Source organism: Melopsittacus undulatus, chromosome 6 (genome assembly GCF_012275295.1).
Source record: "Melopsittacus undulatus isolate bMelUnd1 chromosome 6, bMelUnd1.mat.Z, whole genome shotgun sequence".
Lineage (NCBI taxonomy): Eukaryota > Metazoa > Chordata > Aves > Psittaciformes > Psittaculidae > Melopsittacus > Melopsittacus undulatus.
The window spans coordinates 35,790,214-35,805,940 of NC_047532.1; the positions used below are offsets into that span (position 1 = coordinate 35,790,214).

General features: G+C 40.4%; 1 protein-coding gene across 1 annotated transcript in view; it reads left to right on the forward strand.

The window, feature by feature from the left end:
* MED12L (mediator complex subunit 12L) overlaps positions 1-15,727 on the forward strand; it is a 37,063-nt gene that overhangs the window by 6,678 nt on the left and 14,658 nt on the right. The window contains exons 2-10 of the mRNA XM_034063782.1: positions 306-410; positions 2,258-2,449; positions 4,300-4,459; positions 7,634-7,803; positions 8,479-8,589; positions 9,011-9,280; positions 10,784-10,933; positions 11,494-11,593; positions 11,766-11,902. Of these exons, the coding sequence (XP_033919673.1) occupies positions 306-410; positions 2,258-2,449; positions 4,300-4,459; positions 7,634-7,803; positions 8,479-8,589; positions 9,011-9,280; positions 10,784-10,933; positions 11,494-11,593; positions 11,766-11,902 (1,395 nt within the window). The remainder of the gene's footprint in view (positions 1-305; positions 411-2,257; positions 2,450-4,299; positions 4,460-7,633; positions 7,804-8,478; positions 8,590-9,010; positions 9,281-10,783; positions 10,934-11,493; positions 11,594-11,765; positions 11,903-15,727) is intronic.

Here is a 15,727-nt window from a genome sequence, read left to right on the forward strand (position 1 = left end):
TTGCTTTCTGCCCTTTTCATGGGTAGCAACCCTTTGTAAGCAAAACAAGTGCTATCTTTATCAAGTTACAGCCTTGAAGCCTGTAGTAAGGTGAACACTTAATGGGGACTGGAGTGTAGGAGTGGCATTGTGTTCCTCTTTGCTGAAATCCTGTGAATGTGCAAAGTGCTTTGAGGGATTCTGGTGAATGCAGAGTGTAACATACTAGCAAATACATTAATTTTCTCTGTGAAAACATGCTTCTCTGAATGATGTGACTTCTTAAATTGTCATCTCACTTTTTGCCCTTGATACGCTCTTTGCAGGATGAACTTACTGCAGTGAATGTAAAGCAAGGCTTCAGTAATCAGCCTGCCTTCTCTGGAGATGAGCATGGATCTGCTAAAAATATTGTAATTAATGCCTCAAAGGTAAGACAGGGCTTTTCAGGCTGAGCATACTCACTGAAATTGGAACCTGGCTGGCAGTGGTTGTACTTGATTCTTGACTGCTTTGCTTTCTAGCTGGAAGTCTTCATATTAAAGTTAATTACAGAATTAATGTAAGAATGCTGAACTGTGTTTCTGCTACCTGCTGTTATCAGCCTTCAGAGAAAAACATGGATTCCAAGACAAAATGTAACTAGCACACTTCATCAGAGAAGAGATATTAATTTTTGCTCCTGTTCTTTTATTTGCTTCACTTACAGTCGTCAGTCTTTCTCTGGAAGTCCCTAGTATTTATACATCTTTAGCTTGCTTTGGTATTGTATCTGTGTCATCAGACTGGTTTCTGCCAGGAGAAACTGGTTGCTGTGGTCCAGGTCTCTTGGAAATATATTTTTGGATTATTTATTAAATTTAATTTAGCTCTCCTGTGGTGGTTTTTTGGGGGTTTTTTTGGGTGTTTTTTTGTGTTTTTTGGTTTTTTTTTAGAGTCAAAGAAGTGTAAGATACAAAAAAAGCAATAAAAATCACTAAATTATTATTTACTATCTTCCAAACTGAAGATAATAGCTGCTTAGAAAAAAAAACCTATCCTGTATTTCTTTGAAGGATCTGCCCAGATCGGTTTTAAGGGAGAATGTTATCAAGAAGCTTATAAAAATGTTTGCGGACAAAGTAATTTCCTGTTGTTTGTTTTTTAAAATAAATAACACTTTACAGCTTATTGGAAAAATGTGAATTTACTTATACAGTTATGCTCTTTTATTTTATTTATTTTAGCAGGAGGAAAGTTACAACTAAAAGACAGGGTTGCTATGAAATGTTAAAGGTTTTCCTGATACATTCTTCTGATTTTGTTTTCTGGAATTGTTATCTGCAGGCACTTTCAGTTTTATAATTCATGTTCTGAATATTGAACAGAGCTGTCTGAAAAGTAGAACAGAAATTTGCAAGGAAGTACTTATAGTTACTTGGAAGATTTAAGTGTAGAATTATCAAAGTAAGTTCAGTATCTCCTAAAAGCTTTTTATATATTTTAGAAATACCCAGATATAAATATACTTATTAGAAAATCAAACAGTTTATTCTTATTTACAGGCCTAAAAATTGAGTTTTCTTACAGTAATTTTGAAAAATAAATAAGCTTATATGAGAAGTAAAGCCTCTATTGTTTTCTTTTATTTCCTGCTGTTTTGGGATTGAAAGTACTGGGGAAGCAAATCTTGTGAAGCTTTTCATTCTGGAGATGGGGAGTGGTGGTGGAGGTATTTTGAACAGTAGTCAGAATGTTACCCAGTTAACCCATATCTTTGAGCTTTTACCTGCTGGAACTGATGATGGGAAGATAATGAATGCAGTTCTTGTGACAGTGTAGTTAGTTGTAAACAGAAGTGAGAAGTGGGTATTTATGCACTTTATGGTAAGGTGAAGTTTAGAAAGGGAGGAATTTTCTTGGACACTCTTAGAATATACTGAACTGGGGCCCAAGTCTGAGACACTTACCTGCCGGAGGAGTATGTCGCTCTGGGCATTCACAGTGACCCGTCCTAAGTGTCAGCTGTGTGTCCTATATCTGTGAGGCGTGATTGTCTCTGGCTTTGTCTTGCTCACCTGTAGCTTCTACAGTGATAATGCAGAAGCATTGCATGGGTGCTTAATGTCGTGAATCCCCATCTCCTAGCTGTGGGGTATTAAAGGGTAATCTTACTAGATTGATAGCCTGTACTAGAGTGATGACTGCATCTATTCAGATGGAAATCCTTCATGCATTAATATATGATAAGATGCTTTTTTACTGGGTTGTCATGTATGTTTGCTTTTTTTCCCACCAGATTGGCGCTTACTTTAGCAGCATACTAGCGGAAAAGCTGAAACTTAACACTTTCCAGGACACAGGAAAGAAGAAACCGCAAGTAAATGCCAAAGACAACTACTGGCTGGTTACTGCTCGGTCTCAGAGTGCAATTCACAATTGGTTCACTGATTTAGCAGGAAGTAAACCACTGACCCTTTTAGCAAAAAAGGTATCAGAATGCTTTTCCCTCTATTTCTTGGGTGTGGGTTTGTACTGAATTGGGCTGTAAGAGCAGGTACAGTATTTCTGAATGTGCTGTGTGTGGAGTGGTGCTGGAGGCAGCTGTTGCTGTGCAGTGTGTTCCCTATCTGCAAGGAGGGTGCCTGGGCAAAGGGAACTTCTGGTCTAGCTGGTAGAAAGTTCCTTTGAATGACTATATTTTGGCTCAGGCATGTTCATCTTTTTGACAGCCAGATTCTTTGCCTGTATGCTTCACATCATACATTCTCTTTCTCAAGCAAAGGAATAGTTTACAGAAATGCTCGTGTCTGGCAAAGAAATAATTGGCTAGGAAGCCCATGCATTCTTAAAAGAACCTGCCTGCTGACTCCAACCCCTTTGCATGCTCTTCACATTTAAATTCGTATTTGTGTTAACAAACTTTGTTAAAGAGTCTTAGTTGCATTCTTGTTTAAGTTTTCACTTACGAAGAATTCTTGCTGTTTCGTAGCAATGTTTGTATAACTGTAAAAGGCACTTCTGAGCTATAGTTTTGGATCCTGCAAGCTGTTCAGAACAGCGGTACAAGATAAATTTGAAATGATTGTTAAAACTCATCCAAGGTAGCGTCTAGAACACAGTAACAAAGGTGCTGTTATTCATGCCTTCCTTTCATGAAGCTCTGTGTACAAGCAGCTAATCTTACAGTATCTGGGAGTTACTCTTAGTATAAATTAACTGAAACAGGGAACCTTTATTCCAAGACTTTTGAGCTTAAGTGGATCAAAATAACAGAAGGTGCAAGTTTCAGCAGTTTTTGGCCTGTTGCCATGCAACTGGAGAGGAACCTGTGTTGCTTTGCTACCAATAGAACCATCAGAAAAATGAGCTTTGCTGTGGTAAGTATGCCACCACCTTAAGTTTCCCTCTAACATTCTGAGAGGTTAACTTTGTGACTAGAAGTGCTAGTTATTTCTTTCATTATTTAAGGAATTTTTTTTTAATAAGCAGATGTGTAAACTTGCTGATAACATAAAAAAAAGCATGTTAAGAATACTGAAAATGATTCTGTAGAGTCCCTAGACTGACCACTGAAGGATGTTACAGGAAGGGGTCAGTGCTTTGTTTGCCACTGTCTTCAGCATTGATGCCCCTCTGTTCTCCAAGCACAGTTAGAAAGGTTGAATGTGCCTGGAGGAGCAATGAGGACTTTTTGGGAGGGGACAGTAAGTGTAGCATTTGTGCTACACTCCCTTCTGTCTCCGCTGGGTTTGAAATGTCTTGTTCTCATATATTCTTCCTTCAAGCAGAAAGGTGTAAGGATTGCTGTAACCGAGTAGGTGACTCTACCTGAAGGCCTTTCGGGACCAGCTGCTCTGCCATGTGTGTGGCTACTGTGGGCAATATTAAGCTGGCCAGGTGTTTCCATTGCACCAGTGACACCCATGAGACTGTCAGTGTCTGTGTAATTGAACTGTCACCCAAAAACCTTGATATAACTCCATTTTCCAGAGGTTATGAGTATCAGCATGCAGGATATTTCTGTGCTTTGGATGTCTTTGGCTGCATTGAGAGGTTTGCTTGTGGCCTGCAGGCATCTCTGAGCTGGGGAAGGATGTTCCTGATGAAACCTGGGGGAGTGGGAGGCAGTATTTTTTTTTTCTTTGTCAGGTCTCTCAGTTTCTATGTGCCAGGACAGTAGGTGAGGTCAGCATAGTGGGTCCTGAGGTTGATGAAGAGGTAGCTCTCCAGGTCACTCTCTGGGTAGCGCGGGATTTGGCAGCAGAAGGCTGGGGTAGCCCACAGGTGCCAGCTGCTGTCTGGGCTGTGTGCTGTAACTTGCTTCCTGTTTCATTTCAGGTTCCTATTCTCAGTAAAAAAGAAGATGTTTTTGCTTACTTGGCAAAATACTCTGTGCCACTGCTGCGAGCAGCATGGCTGATCAAAATGACATGTGCCTACTACGCTGCTATTTCTGAAGCTAAAATCAAGAAACGCCAGGCCACTGACCCAAATATTGGTAAATAAACATCTCTAATGTCTAAGTGCATAACATTAACCAAAGAGGCCCGCTCCTCTTGTTGGCAGCTTCAGTGTTACTATGTATCCAGAGAGGAATCTTTGTGGGAAGGGGAATAAAAAGTCTTTTAAATCAATTTCAATTAGAAATGTATGTCAGAAAGTACAAAGAGCCATGCAGCATAAGTACTGCTCTCTTGGCTGCTTCTCCCAGCTGATTCCACCTTGAATCTCCAGGGGCAGCATCTGAGAGATGACTGTGCTGCATCTTCACCACTGAGACTAGTCTCTGTGGGGATTGCAGGAGTGCTGGGATAAATGTTACCAGGAAATGGACAGAACTGCTAATGTAAAGAACCTGGAATGAAGTGTGAATTTCAAAGCTTATTTATTAAAACATAGGTGGCAATGTATGTATTTGAAGTACTGACCTTTAGTGACACAGTCTGGCACTAAGCCAGTGGGCCAAGCAACTTTATCATCATAGTTGGAGTTTTACTGTCACAATTTACACATGGTATTACAGCTCTTTTACTGTCTGGAATGAACCTTTTCCTTCTTTGTCATTGAAATAACTGTGCTAGATGATTTCACTGCTGCTTAGCAGCATCTCTATACTGCTGTGAGAAATGTCTGCTTCTTCCTGCCAAGTTGTTATGTTGTTTCTTTCAAACTTTGCTTTGTGGTGTTTGTGTTTGTGGTGTTTGTTGATTTTTTTTTCTTTTATGTTTTAGACTCATAGGACTCATTTTCACTATGAGTACCTAGTCAGATCCACAAAAATATGTCTTCTGTTTTCTGGCAAACATACTATGTTTGTCCTTTGGTGATAGTTTAAAAGTATTTTAAAAAATCAGTCTGAGTTTTAGAAACAGAGGGCAAGGGGGATTCCACATATGGGGGTGGCAAGAAAGAAGAGAGACATGTGTCCAGGTATCATGTCAGGCTGGTTCCTCCATTGGTGGATGAGCTCTGGGAGGCTGCTGTGCTGGGTTAGGTTCTCTGAGGTGAGGTCAGTGTTATTTTGACAGGATACCAGCACAATTCCCTACTCCTTATTCTGACACAGATGGATTCAGGCTCCTTTGAGCTATTTTGGTGCTGCTGAGAGGGGCTGGGTGGCTTGCTCTTTCCTTCTCTCAAATTCCCCTTCTGTCCTTTACATCAAGGGATGCTGAAAAAGCCCCTCTCTCCAACCTCTCAGTTTGTCTTTCCTCTTGAATGACGTAAGCACTTTCTGGAGTAGATGCTAGCAGGAGACTCAGAGTTAGTCAGTGAGAGTGGGCTGATGCTTTCCCAATCTGTCATAAATAGCTCTGCTAGTTATAAGAGCACTTGTGGCTCTTTTAGGGGAGTGAAATGGTGATGCTGTGTGCCAAGACCAGGGCTGTTCTTTGCATGGGACATGTACTCATAAGGCTGTCGTTAAACACCCTCTTTCTTGGGTGTGGGGAGAAAGGGTAGTGAGGAGGAGGTGAGGAAAGCTAGGGTTGTGCACTCTGTTGTGATAAATTGATCTAGACCTAGTTTGCTCTGGCTGGTATTAGTAGCTCTGTAAAATAAAAGGAGTTTATGCCTTTTGGGAAGGTGCAGTGCGGTTGCATGTGTTGGGTATAGGCAAGTCTTCCTGCTCCAGGCTGGTGCCATGCACACTCTACTGTACAGTGAGGGTTAACAAAGAGAGTAAGAGTGTCTGTGGGCTAAGGTGCCTGACTTTTATCAGCAAGTGTTCTGAGACAGGTTACTGGAGATTATGTCCCCTGTCCATATCTCCTGCTTTGCAAAGGTTGCTGAGAGCTGTTTGGGGAGTAGTTTGCTGTGTGTTGCTGGGAAGCTTTTGACAGTTCCCAAAATGTTTTGTATCTGTGCCTCAGGTAACAAAAAAGCAGTTGTATTGTTTCTGACTCAGTAGCACAGAGATACTGGTAGTTGCTTTGGGAAAATCATTCTTTCATTGCTGTCATGTGAAATAATTTTGAGGTAGTGGATTTGGAATTTTTTTTCCAAAAGTGAGCAAATGTTTGAAGTAAACATAGACAAAATATTCTATGAAAACACTAAAGCCCGCTAGCTTCACACAGAAGTTACAGTGGATTTGGATAGAAAAACATTCAACTTATAGTCTGTGTATGTTGACAGAAATGCCAGAACTGCCAATCACAAATGCAAAGGGAAAAAAGAATAAATGCACTAGCTGATGTCTGAGGTGAGTAGTAAACAGTGTAAATAGTTGTGTGTGAGAGTGCTAGTTCCTGTAACTCTGACAATAAACAGGCTTGCGTTGTCAAAGCAACTGCATTATATATTCATAAGAGTATGCTCTTCCAAAATAAACTGCACGCTTATTAAATACAGCTCTGTCAAATGTTTGTCTCTGAGATACCAACAAATATCCTTGGTTGTTCCAGTTACTGTTAAGGGGATACCTTCCTAATAATTTCTATTTTCCCAGAGCTTTATGTACTTTTGTTCACTAATTTCTCCAGTCTACGCTAAATACAGGATCACTGCTGAAGCAGAGATAAAACCTGATAATTTTTAGTGGGTTTGTGTATTTGCTGAGCAGCACCTACTGGCTTATCTAGGGCAAAGGAAAGATAATCATTCTTACTTGCAGACCTCTGCGCTGTGCTGGTTGCTCTGACCTGATAAACTGCTCCTGAGCTTTTGTGTTCTTAATCAGAGTAAAAATCCGGAGTTGTCTGTTTCAGGGTGGTTACAGAAAGAACAGTTTTATATCCCTTTGCTTGTGCAGTCTTGTTGAGTTCTATATTGCCTGTATTTGGAGGAGGAAGGAAGAGGGGAGTAAAGGTCCAGATGGAAGGAAGTAATGAAGTGTATTTATTTTATCTATTTGAAGCCTGTTTTGTGGCTGAGTGCTGAAATCTGATGAAAGAGACAGGTGATTCCCTAAAGGCACACCTTGTGTCAGTGCTTTTTATGTCATGCTAAGATGGCATGCTGCTTGCACACTTGACAGGGTTTTGAGACCAATGTACAGGGGAGGCATGTAAGAAGCCCATTAATTCACAATAGGTGCTGCATTACACAGCTGAGGATTAATATTTTGAAGGAATATTTTTGGTGATGAGGGCAATGTAAGTTTGTTTCAATTCTCATTGTGAAGGAAACCTTTTGTCACCTGAAGTGTCTTAATTGTAAACTTCTTTTATAGAATGGACTCAAATTATAACCAAATACCTTCGAGAGCAACTGGCAAAGGTTGCGGAGTTCTGTCATGTGACTTCCAGCCAAGGCAACAGCTCTGTAGTGATGCCTCAAGAGATGGAACAAGTGCTGAAGCAGTGGGAATATAATGAAAAATTGTCATTTTATATGTTTCAGGTAATGCTTTTAAGAAGTGCATGATTTTTTTTATTTTTTTTTTAATTTTATTTTTTTAGGTTACCATTCTTGGAAAGTTCAATTTTAGAGCTTAATGATACCTTTTGTCATAAGACTTGCATAAATTGTAAATGCTAATTCATTGTAATGATTTGCTATCTGAAAAAGCTTTGATTTGCTTAGTGTGCTTGATTGCTATTGCAGCAATGTACTCAAATTACTCTCTCTTCTACATAATTCCATCTTTTAAGGGTGTTTTTAATGACTGTGGATCAGGCTGAGGCCACTGTGGAACATCAAGCTATGAGTGTCAGAATGGTGGCCTGGCTGCTTGGTCCCACATTGTTCCAGGCCAGAATAACTCTCTGGTTGTTTCTACTCAAGGATGGAAATGGCAGAAGGATTGCTGGAAGGGAGTCTGGCTGTCAGCAGTATGTCAGGCAGCCTGCTAAATTTGAACTACAGAGATCATTGATGTACGCAATTGCTTCCTTATCCATAGGACTGCCATGAGGATGGCTTGTTCCTGCATGTGTGGTGGTGGTTAAGGGTTTTGGCTCTGTGCTGGCATGGGCAATGAGAGCTAACCCAGGAATGAAATAAAACTTTTGATTACACACCTGCTTGTTTAGTGCTCCTAGTTGATACGTGATGTGGTATTTTAAATCCTTTAAGGAAGGAATGCTTGAGAGACATGAGTATTTGACATGGATACTGGATGTTTTGGAAAAAATCAGACCCACTGATGATGAACTTCTTAAGCTGTTGTTGCCGCTGATGTTGCAGGTACCTGCATGCTTTAAAGCCAAAATTAATACAAGTATGATTTGTACATGTGTAATAATTTTTATATTTGTGGTGGTAAAATTTAGATGAACATTTTTACTTAGGATGTGTATGGAAATACATTGCATGGTGCATGTTTGGAACTTACAAACACCTTTAAAAGGTTCACGCTTTATGATCTTTAACTTGATTAGCTATCCGGAATCTGTTACTGTAACTGGTCCTGGAGGGCAGATGAAAATTTTAAGAGGCAGAAGTGCAGATTTGCATTTGAGCTGCTCTTCTCTTTTTTTAAATTCTGGACTCTTAGATATTGGAGGTGGTCCCTTCCAGTTTATTCATGTCCAATGTTAGATTGTTGAAGAATATGTATACCTGGAGTAGACTGTGTAGTGAACTATGCATTTTTTCTAAATTTCAGTATTCAGAAGAGTTTGTTCAGTCAGCTTACCTATCCCGTCGCCTTGCTTATTTTTGTGCCAGACGCCTATCTTTATTGCTAAGTGATGGTCCTAACCTTGTAGCTGCACACTCTCCTCATATGATTATTGGACCAAGTAACCCTCCTCTGGCAGCCCCAAGTCCGACTGCCCCTGGTCCCATGGTGAGCCCGGTACAGCTGGCCTGCTCAGATTTCGTCTCCTGCCCTCAACACCGTCCACTGGTATATGGACTTAGTTGTATGCTGCAGGTAGGCCAATGTCCTGTTGCTCTTTGTTTTCAAGGCTCTTTGTTTTCTTGTTTCAAGGCTACAACCATTCAGTTTATTGGAAAGCAGTGGGTTTTGGGTGTAACAAGTTGTGCTAGTTATGGCTTGAATGTATCTCTGTCCATTAAAGGGTGAGAACTGAGTGAGTCTGAGGGGAGTGGGAGGGTGGATTCTACACACTGGCTGAGGTGTGACAGTGGAGCCACCTGGAGAAGCTTGTATTGCCTGTTACACCTTTGCTGTGGGAAGGAGCAACTGCTGCCAGGAATGGCCTAGCCTTTGCTCTGTGGTGGAAAGTTTCTGGTTGCAGTAATGGTCTGCACATCTCATTGTTTTCTCATCACAAGTGAACCCATGTTCAGTGTGGGTCATAAGTGACCCCATCTGCCTGCTGAGTGTGGCTGGACAGAAGACAGCATCACCTAACTCCTGCAAGCTCTAACCTTCGAGGATTTCCTTGCTTCTTTCAGCCTGTCACTGATGCTTGGTGCCACTGTAGGCTGCTTAGTTTTGGTTTTGTTAGAATTATGAGCAGTTTATATTGCCTTATCAACTTCCACAGTTTTTTAAACTGTGTAACAGAAGAGACTGTTCACTTGTGCTTGTTGCTTGGCAATAGCAGAATTGTCGAGAGAGTAATTATTTTCTAAAAAAAGGACTTGTATGAAGAGCTGCAGTTGTTTACCTTCCCTGTGCTAACCTGATGAGGCTTCCTCCAACCCTCCTGCTGTTTGGTCAGCTATCTTTCTCTGGGGGTTGCTGGAGGTGGCACTGGGAGTGCGCTGATGTTCATGGCATCACAAAATCACAAATGGGTGAGGTCAGCAGGGACTTCTTCAGATGATGTTGTCCACCCTGCCCTCCCCAGGCAGGGTCACCTAGAGCAGGTTCCCCAGGACCATGTCTAGCTGGATTTTTAACATCACTACCACCATTCTGGGCAACCTCTTTCAGTGCTCTACCACCCCACAGGAAAAGAGTACTTCTTCTTGGTATGCAGCTCCCTCTCTGAGGGCAGCTGCTTTCTGACAGTCATCAAAAGTCCAGAGACTGGAGGCAGGCTGGATGGTATGTGGGGAAGGCTCCATCAGTGCTCTCTGAGGAAAGAAAGTGGGAGAATATTTGCATCTCTCTCTGCTTCTTTCTCTAAGCTGAACACCAAAATTACTTTTTTTCTAAAGCCCTTCATGTTTCACAGAAAGGATCTGACTGAAATTAACCTTTGGTGATGTTCTTTGGCATTGTGAAAGCAATACAAAAGGGAATTGAATATTTAAATATTTTTTTAAATAATAAGAAGAATGTAGTAGTTGAGTTTCCTCAAACGGATGTTGCAGTGTAATTGTTCATAGGCCTTTTTGTTTCTTTCACTGTAGTAGTTAGACTGAAGGTGATTCTAGTCTCATGGACTCTCTTATTGTTGGTATTGTTTATCACACATGTTCAGAAAAATAAATTACTTCTGTTTTGTACTGTTGCTTGCAGACTGTAACGCTTTGTTGTCCAAGTGCCTTGGTGTGGAATTATTCCACAAATGAAAATAAGAGTGTTAATCCAGGTTCACCTCTGGATTTACTTCATGTTGCTCCATCTAGTTTGCCTATGCCAGGTGGAAATTCAGCATTTAATCAGCAGGTAAGCTTTTTTCATTATTGGATCATTAAGATCTGTTTTCTATCTCAGATAATGATTTGTCACTGACTACAGCCACATTTAGATATTTCTGTAGGTATAGTTTCAAGACTAGTGTTGTTCTAGTTTTTGATGACCTTACTTTGTACTTCATTCAGGTAGCAATTTTGTAAAAATATCAGGTATTTTATTTATGTTCAGATGTTTTCTGTTATTAAACTGAAATTACTTTGAGATCTAAAATGGCAAATAAGAGAAAGCTTGGTGTACCCTATTGTGAGGTGGCACTTTTCACACATGCTGAAAGTTAACTTTTGTCGGTTCAGTATTGGGAAAAAATGTTTTATTGTACAAGGAGATCCGTAACATGTTGAAAAAACATTTGAACAGAATGTACTTCAGGTTGTTGTTGCCAAATGTAGGGAGTGTTATGGAACACCATAGGGTACCTTGCTTCTGCCGAGAAAGCTGTCATAAGCTTAAAATGAAAATAGAGACTTCCAACCACTAGCTAATTAGCAGCTTTTGTTTTTTTGGTTTTTTTTTGTTTTTTTTTTTTACAGGTTCGGGCAAAGATATATGAAGTAGAACAGCAGATAAAACAAAGAGGTCGTGCTGTGGAGGTGCGGTGGTCTTTTGACAAGTGCCAAGAATCAGCTGCAGGTAAGAGAACTCAAATGTTGGAACTTTATGGTTTATATCTGTTCTTCTTTGAATGTAATCCTGTTGCACCAGAATTAATGCTAGCAATAGATTTGAGAGATGGATGTAATGCAGTCTTCCTGTGTAAAATATTTTACCTTAACCCTCTCTTCTCTCTAACTTCCACCTCTAGGGGTGACCATTAGCCGTGTTCTGAACACCTTAGAAGTGTTGGATCGACATTGTTTTGACAGATCTGATTCCAGCAATTCAATGGAGACACTTTATAATAAGATTTTCTGGGCAAATCAGAATAAAGATAACCAAGAGGTAATGGCTCCATTCTCCTCTCGCTTCATAATCTGTAGACAATGGATTTTATTTTTACTTCTGAGAATTGTGTATATGTGTATATTTGATACAAAAGCTTTGTGTCTCCTTTGTGTATTTTTTTTAACTACTTGACATTTGTTCTATTAGAAGACAACAGCTCTTTGCTGTTGAATTGAATTCTTCAGTTCTACATACTGTAAACCTCATGTAGGAGAAGTGATCTATCAGGGTTTTGTGTTTTGTTTTTTGAGTGCTGCCAAGTAGAATTCCAGATTATTGTTTGATAACAACTTTTTTATCTATGCAGAAAGTAATAACTTAATAGGTTATTATGTATAAAAAGTATTCTAAAAATACATACTTTTATGTTTTTTATATTTTAATGTGATATTGGTATTGACATTTATCTGTGCTCACAGAACCATTTTCAGAGTTCATGAAAAGCTTTGGCAGAAATCTTTAACATTTTACATTTCCCACCCTACATCTGTAGCGCAGATAATAATGTCATTGGATCTATGTATATCAGTACATAGAAATGCCTTGGAAAGTGTTTGGTGAAAAGAAGAAATAACCAGCTTTGATAATACATTGTTGAAGTAAAATTTTAAAGTGGGAAATATTAGTGAATCTGTCAGAGCTGCTCATGTTAATGGTTTAAAGAATGTTATGCAGAATGTCTTGTTTTTGAGTACATCTGGGTTTGTTCATGACTGTTCTCAGCAATCAGTGGCCATAGCACAAGACCCCCTATTGCCCAGAAATACCTTATAATAATTGTCAATTAGCATTTGAGTAACTTTGCAATAAACCAGCAGAATATAATGTTAGAGATAACAGTATATCCAGAGAGGTATACCTGCCAACCTGTCTGTGTGAAGCTGAGAAGCAATAGGCAGGAGTGCAAAGCTTGCCAGAGTTGTTGTATTTAAAATACACTATTATGGTACTGAGAGAGAAATAAAGGAAGGAGAGCTGTTACAGCAGGCAGATGAAGTTGCTGAAAGTTCTTAACCCTAGTGCTTAGATGAAATCAAGAGTTCAACGTGCAAGGTTTTTTATATTTTTAAAATGGATAGGTTGTAATATGCTTTATTACTCAAGGGCTGACTTTTGTTTTCATTCACTTTTGGAGTCAGATGATATGGGTCTGTGCTGGTCTCCTTCTGCAGCTGTATTTGTTTCTTTTTTTGCCTTTCACCCTGTCTGTATTCCTGAAAGTTTTTTCTAACTTCCAGCTACAATTGTATTAACAAACAGGCCTGGGTTTTTTTTTTTGTTGTTCTTTTTTTTTTTTTTTTATCTTAAAAGGCAGTGTTGGGAAGGAGACTTCTGAAAGAATTGGTCTGTTCTTATTGTAGGTTGTCTGCTATTAGTGCCTTTGGCTTATGATACTTCATGACTTGAGGGTTGCTTTGAAAGCATGCCTGTTTTAACCCTTAAACAGCTCTCTGAAAGATGTGCTCTTCACTTCTGGGTACCAAACATATAGGGAGTTTTGTCTAATTAATTTGCAGGGCTACCTGTCTCCTATACATTTTACTCTGAGGTGAAGAATGCTGAGTAGGAATAAAGTATTCTTATACATAAGTGTATTCTTATACATAAGTGACGATGTGCCTATGTGTGCACAGCAGTCACACAAGACTGTGAGGAGAGCAGAAGCAAAGAAGATGCTGAGTTCTTTGTAACAGAAGAAAACTTAACTGTGAAAGTTTCTAGGTCTGAAAACTGGGTCTGGAGCTGATATGAAATTAAACTTTCAAATGATCTGCAGCTTCTTAACTACCTCTGGAGTTTTCAAGGCAGCTGTTTCTTGGCTCAAACTCAGCTTTTGGTAGCTGGACAAGAGGTTGTGTTGGGATGCTGGATGCCTTGCTGATGATACTTGTGCATTTTGACATTTGAACTTCCAAAGCTCCATTCGAGTGACCAGTGTTACTGCTCAGCTGCTTACATCCGAGCAGGCTGGCATGACCGCCTAGGGTGGACAAAGCCCAGCCGAGCGTCTTGGAGGAGGGCTGCGGAGCCGCCAGGCGGCCACTGGATGTCGGCACCTCCCTGAGCCCACTGCACAAAGGCTCGGCCGCTGCCGCCGCAGTCAATGCTGTATCTGTTTTATTCCTCCTTAATAAACTTGGGTTGCTTTTTTCCTTGGCAGAAAAGGCCATAATCTATGAGGTTGTGTACGTCGTTTTCAACTGGAAACTTGTGTAAGCCTATAAGGACTTACGGTTTGTAAATAAGATGTCCATTATCTGTATGTCTGCCTACTAATGTAGTTATTTAAAGGAAAATGTGCTTTGAAGGACAGCTATCTACAACCCCTCTTTTGATCTAGCCTGACTGCAACATGATTGGTACCTACTTCCTGTCCATTTTTCCTGCTGGATAGCAGAATGCTGTTGTGAAGGCTGCTAATGATAGCAATGCAAGCAGTGCTTCAAAGCACTGGACATGTGCTGGCATGGATGGAAGCTGGCTCATGATACAAAGTACTTAGGTTATGAGAGAGACAAAACAGAAAAATGTGCTCAGGATACTGCTTTTGTACACACTATTGATTTCTTCAGAATTGTTTTAATATATAACTTGTGACTTCCAAGTGTCAGAGCAAAAGTAAGACTTGGTGGAGGGGACTGAAATTAGGGAGGGTAGGTGGGTGTAGGAGGTTTGCCGAAAGTCCCGATATCCTGGGCCCTGCAGGGGGCAGAGCTGCTCTTCATCCCACAGGGAGATGCAGAGGAGTGATATTGAAGGCCAGGATCTGATGACGTTGGTGATGGAACATGAGAGTGCCAAATGAAGGAAAATCTGGAGTGAGGGGCTGAGCTGCGTCCATAGGTTGAGTGAGTAGGACAAACAGGGCAGATGGGTGTCAGGCACTGACCTCAGATTTTGAGCACCATATTGCACATGACAGAGGTGGCACACTGAAGGTGTGTGAGAAAACGTGATGTTAAATCCACATTTTGACCAGATCCCAAAAAACCCCTCATTTTGAGCACAAGGATGTGCTCTATCCTTGTCCTTGAGAGAGGCCACAGAAGTGGGAGGAAACTGCAGTACTCCATTGACTTGGAGAAGACATAGCATGGAGGAGCAACAATTATATTATTAAATGCTGCATTACTAAGCAGACTTCAAATAGGAGATAAGAATTGTGTTGCAGTTTTTTACTGACTGTCCCTGTGTCTTAGGAGTGATGGTCCCTGTGTAATTCCATGGGAATACCATCAGCCGAGCCTTAATCATGGATCACACATGGTTTAGTGGTGGACTTGGCAGTGTGGGGTTAATGGGTGGACTAGATGATTTTAAAGGTCTTTTCCAGCCTAAAAGACTGTATGATTCTGTCACAGCCTGGGTGCTCTTGTGTGGTAGGTTTCATTACAGGCATGGGCCTTCCATCCTTCAGGCTCTTTGTGCCACCCAAAAAGTAGCACTTACTAAATCTGTCAGAAGCTCAGCTTTTTATCCATGAAGCTCCAAATAATAATAACAGCTGTTGAATTGTTTTGGTGTGAAGGCTTGACAGCAAATATAATATCATAATTACTATGGTGAGAATGATGCTACATTGTGATTGAGACCATGTGCACAGGGAGTCATACAAGAGACATTTTATTTTGAACTCTTCTTTGCTGACTTTATATAGGCTTTCTCAGTAGATTTGGCTGTGTAGGAGGACTTGAAATATAGAAATCTATGACATGGCAAAAGGCAGTATATGCACTTTCATTTGAGATTGTAAGAGAAAACTACTGGCCTTTTTTATAGCCTCAGGTATTTCCCTGACATTTCCTTGCCTCAAAACATCAC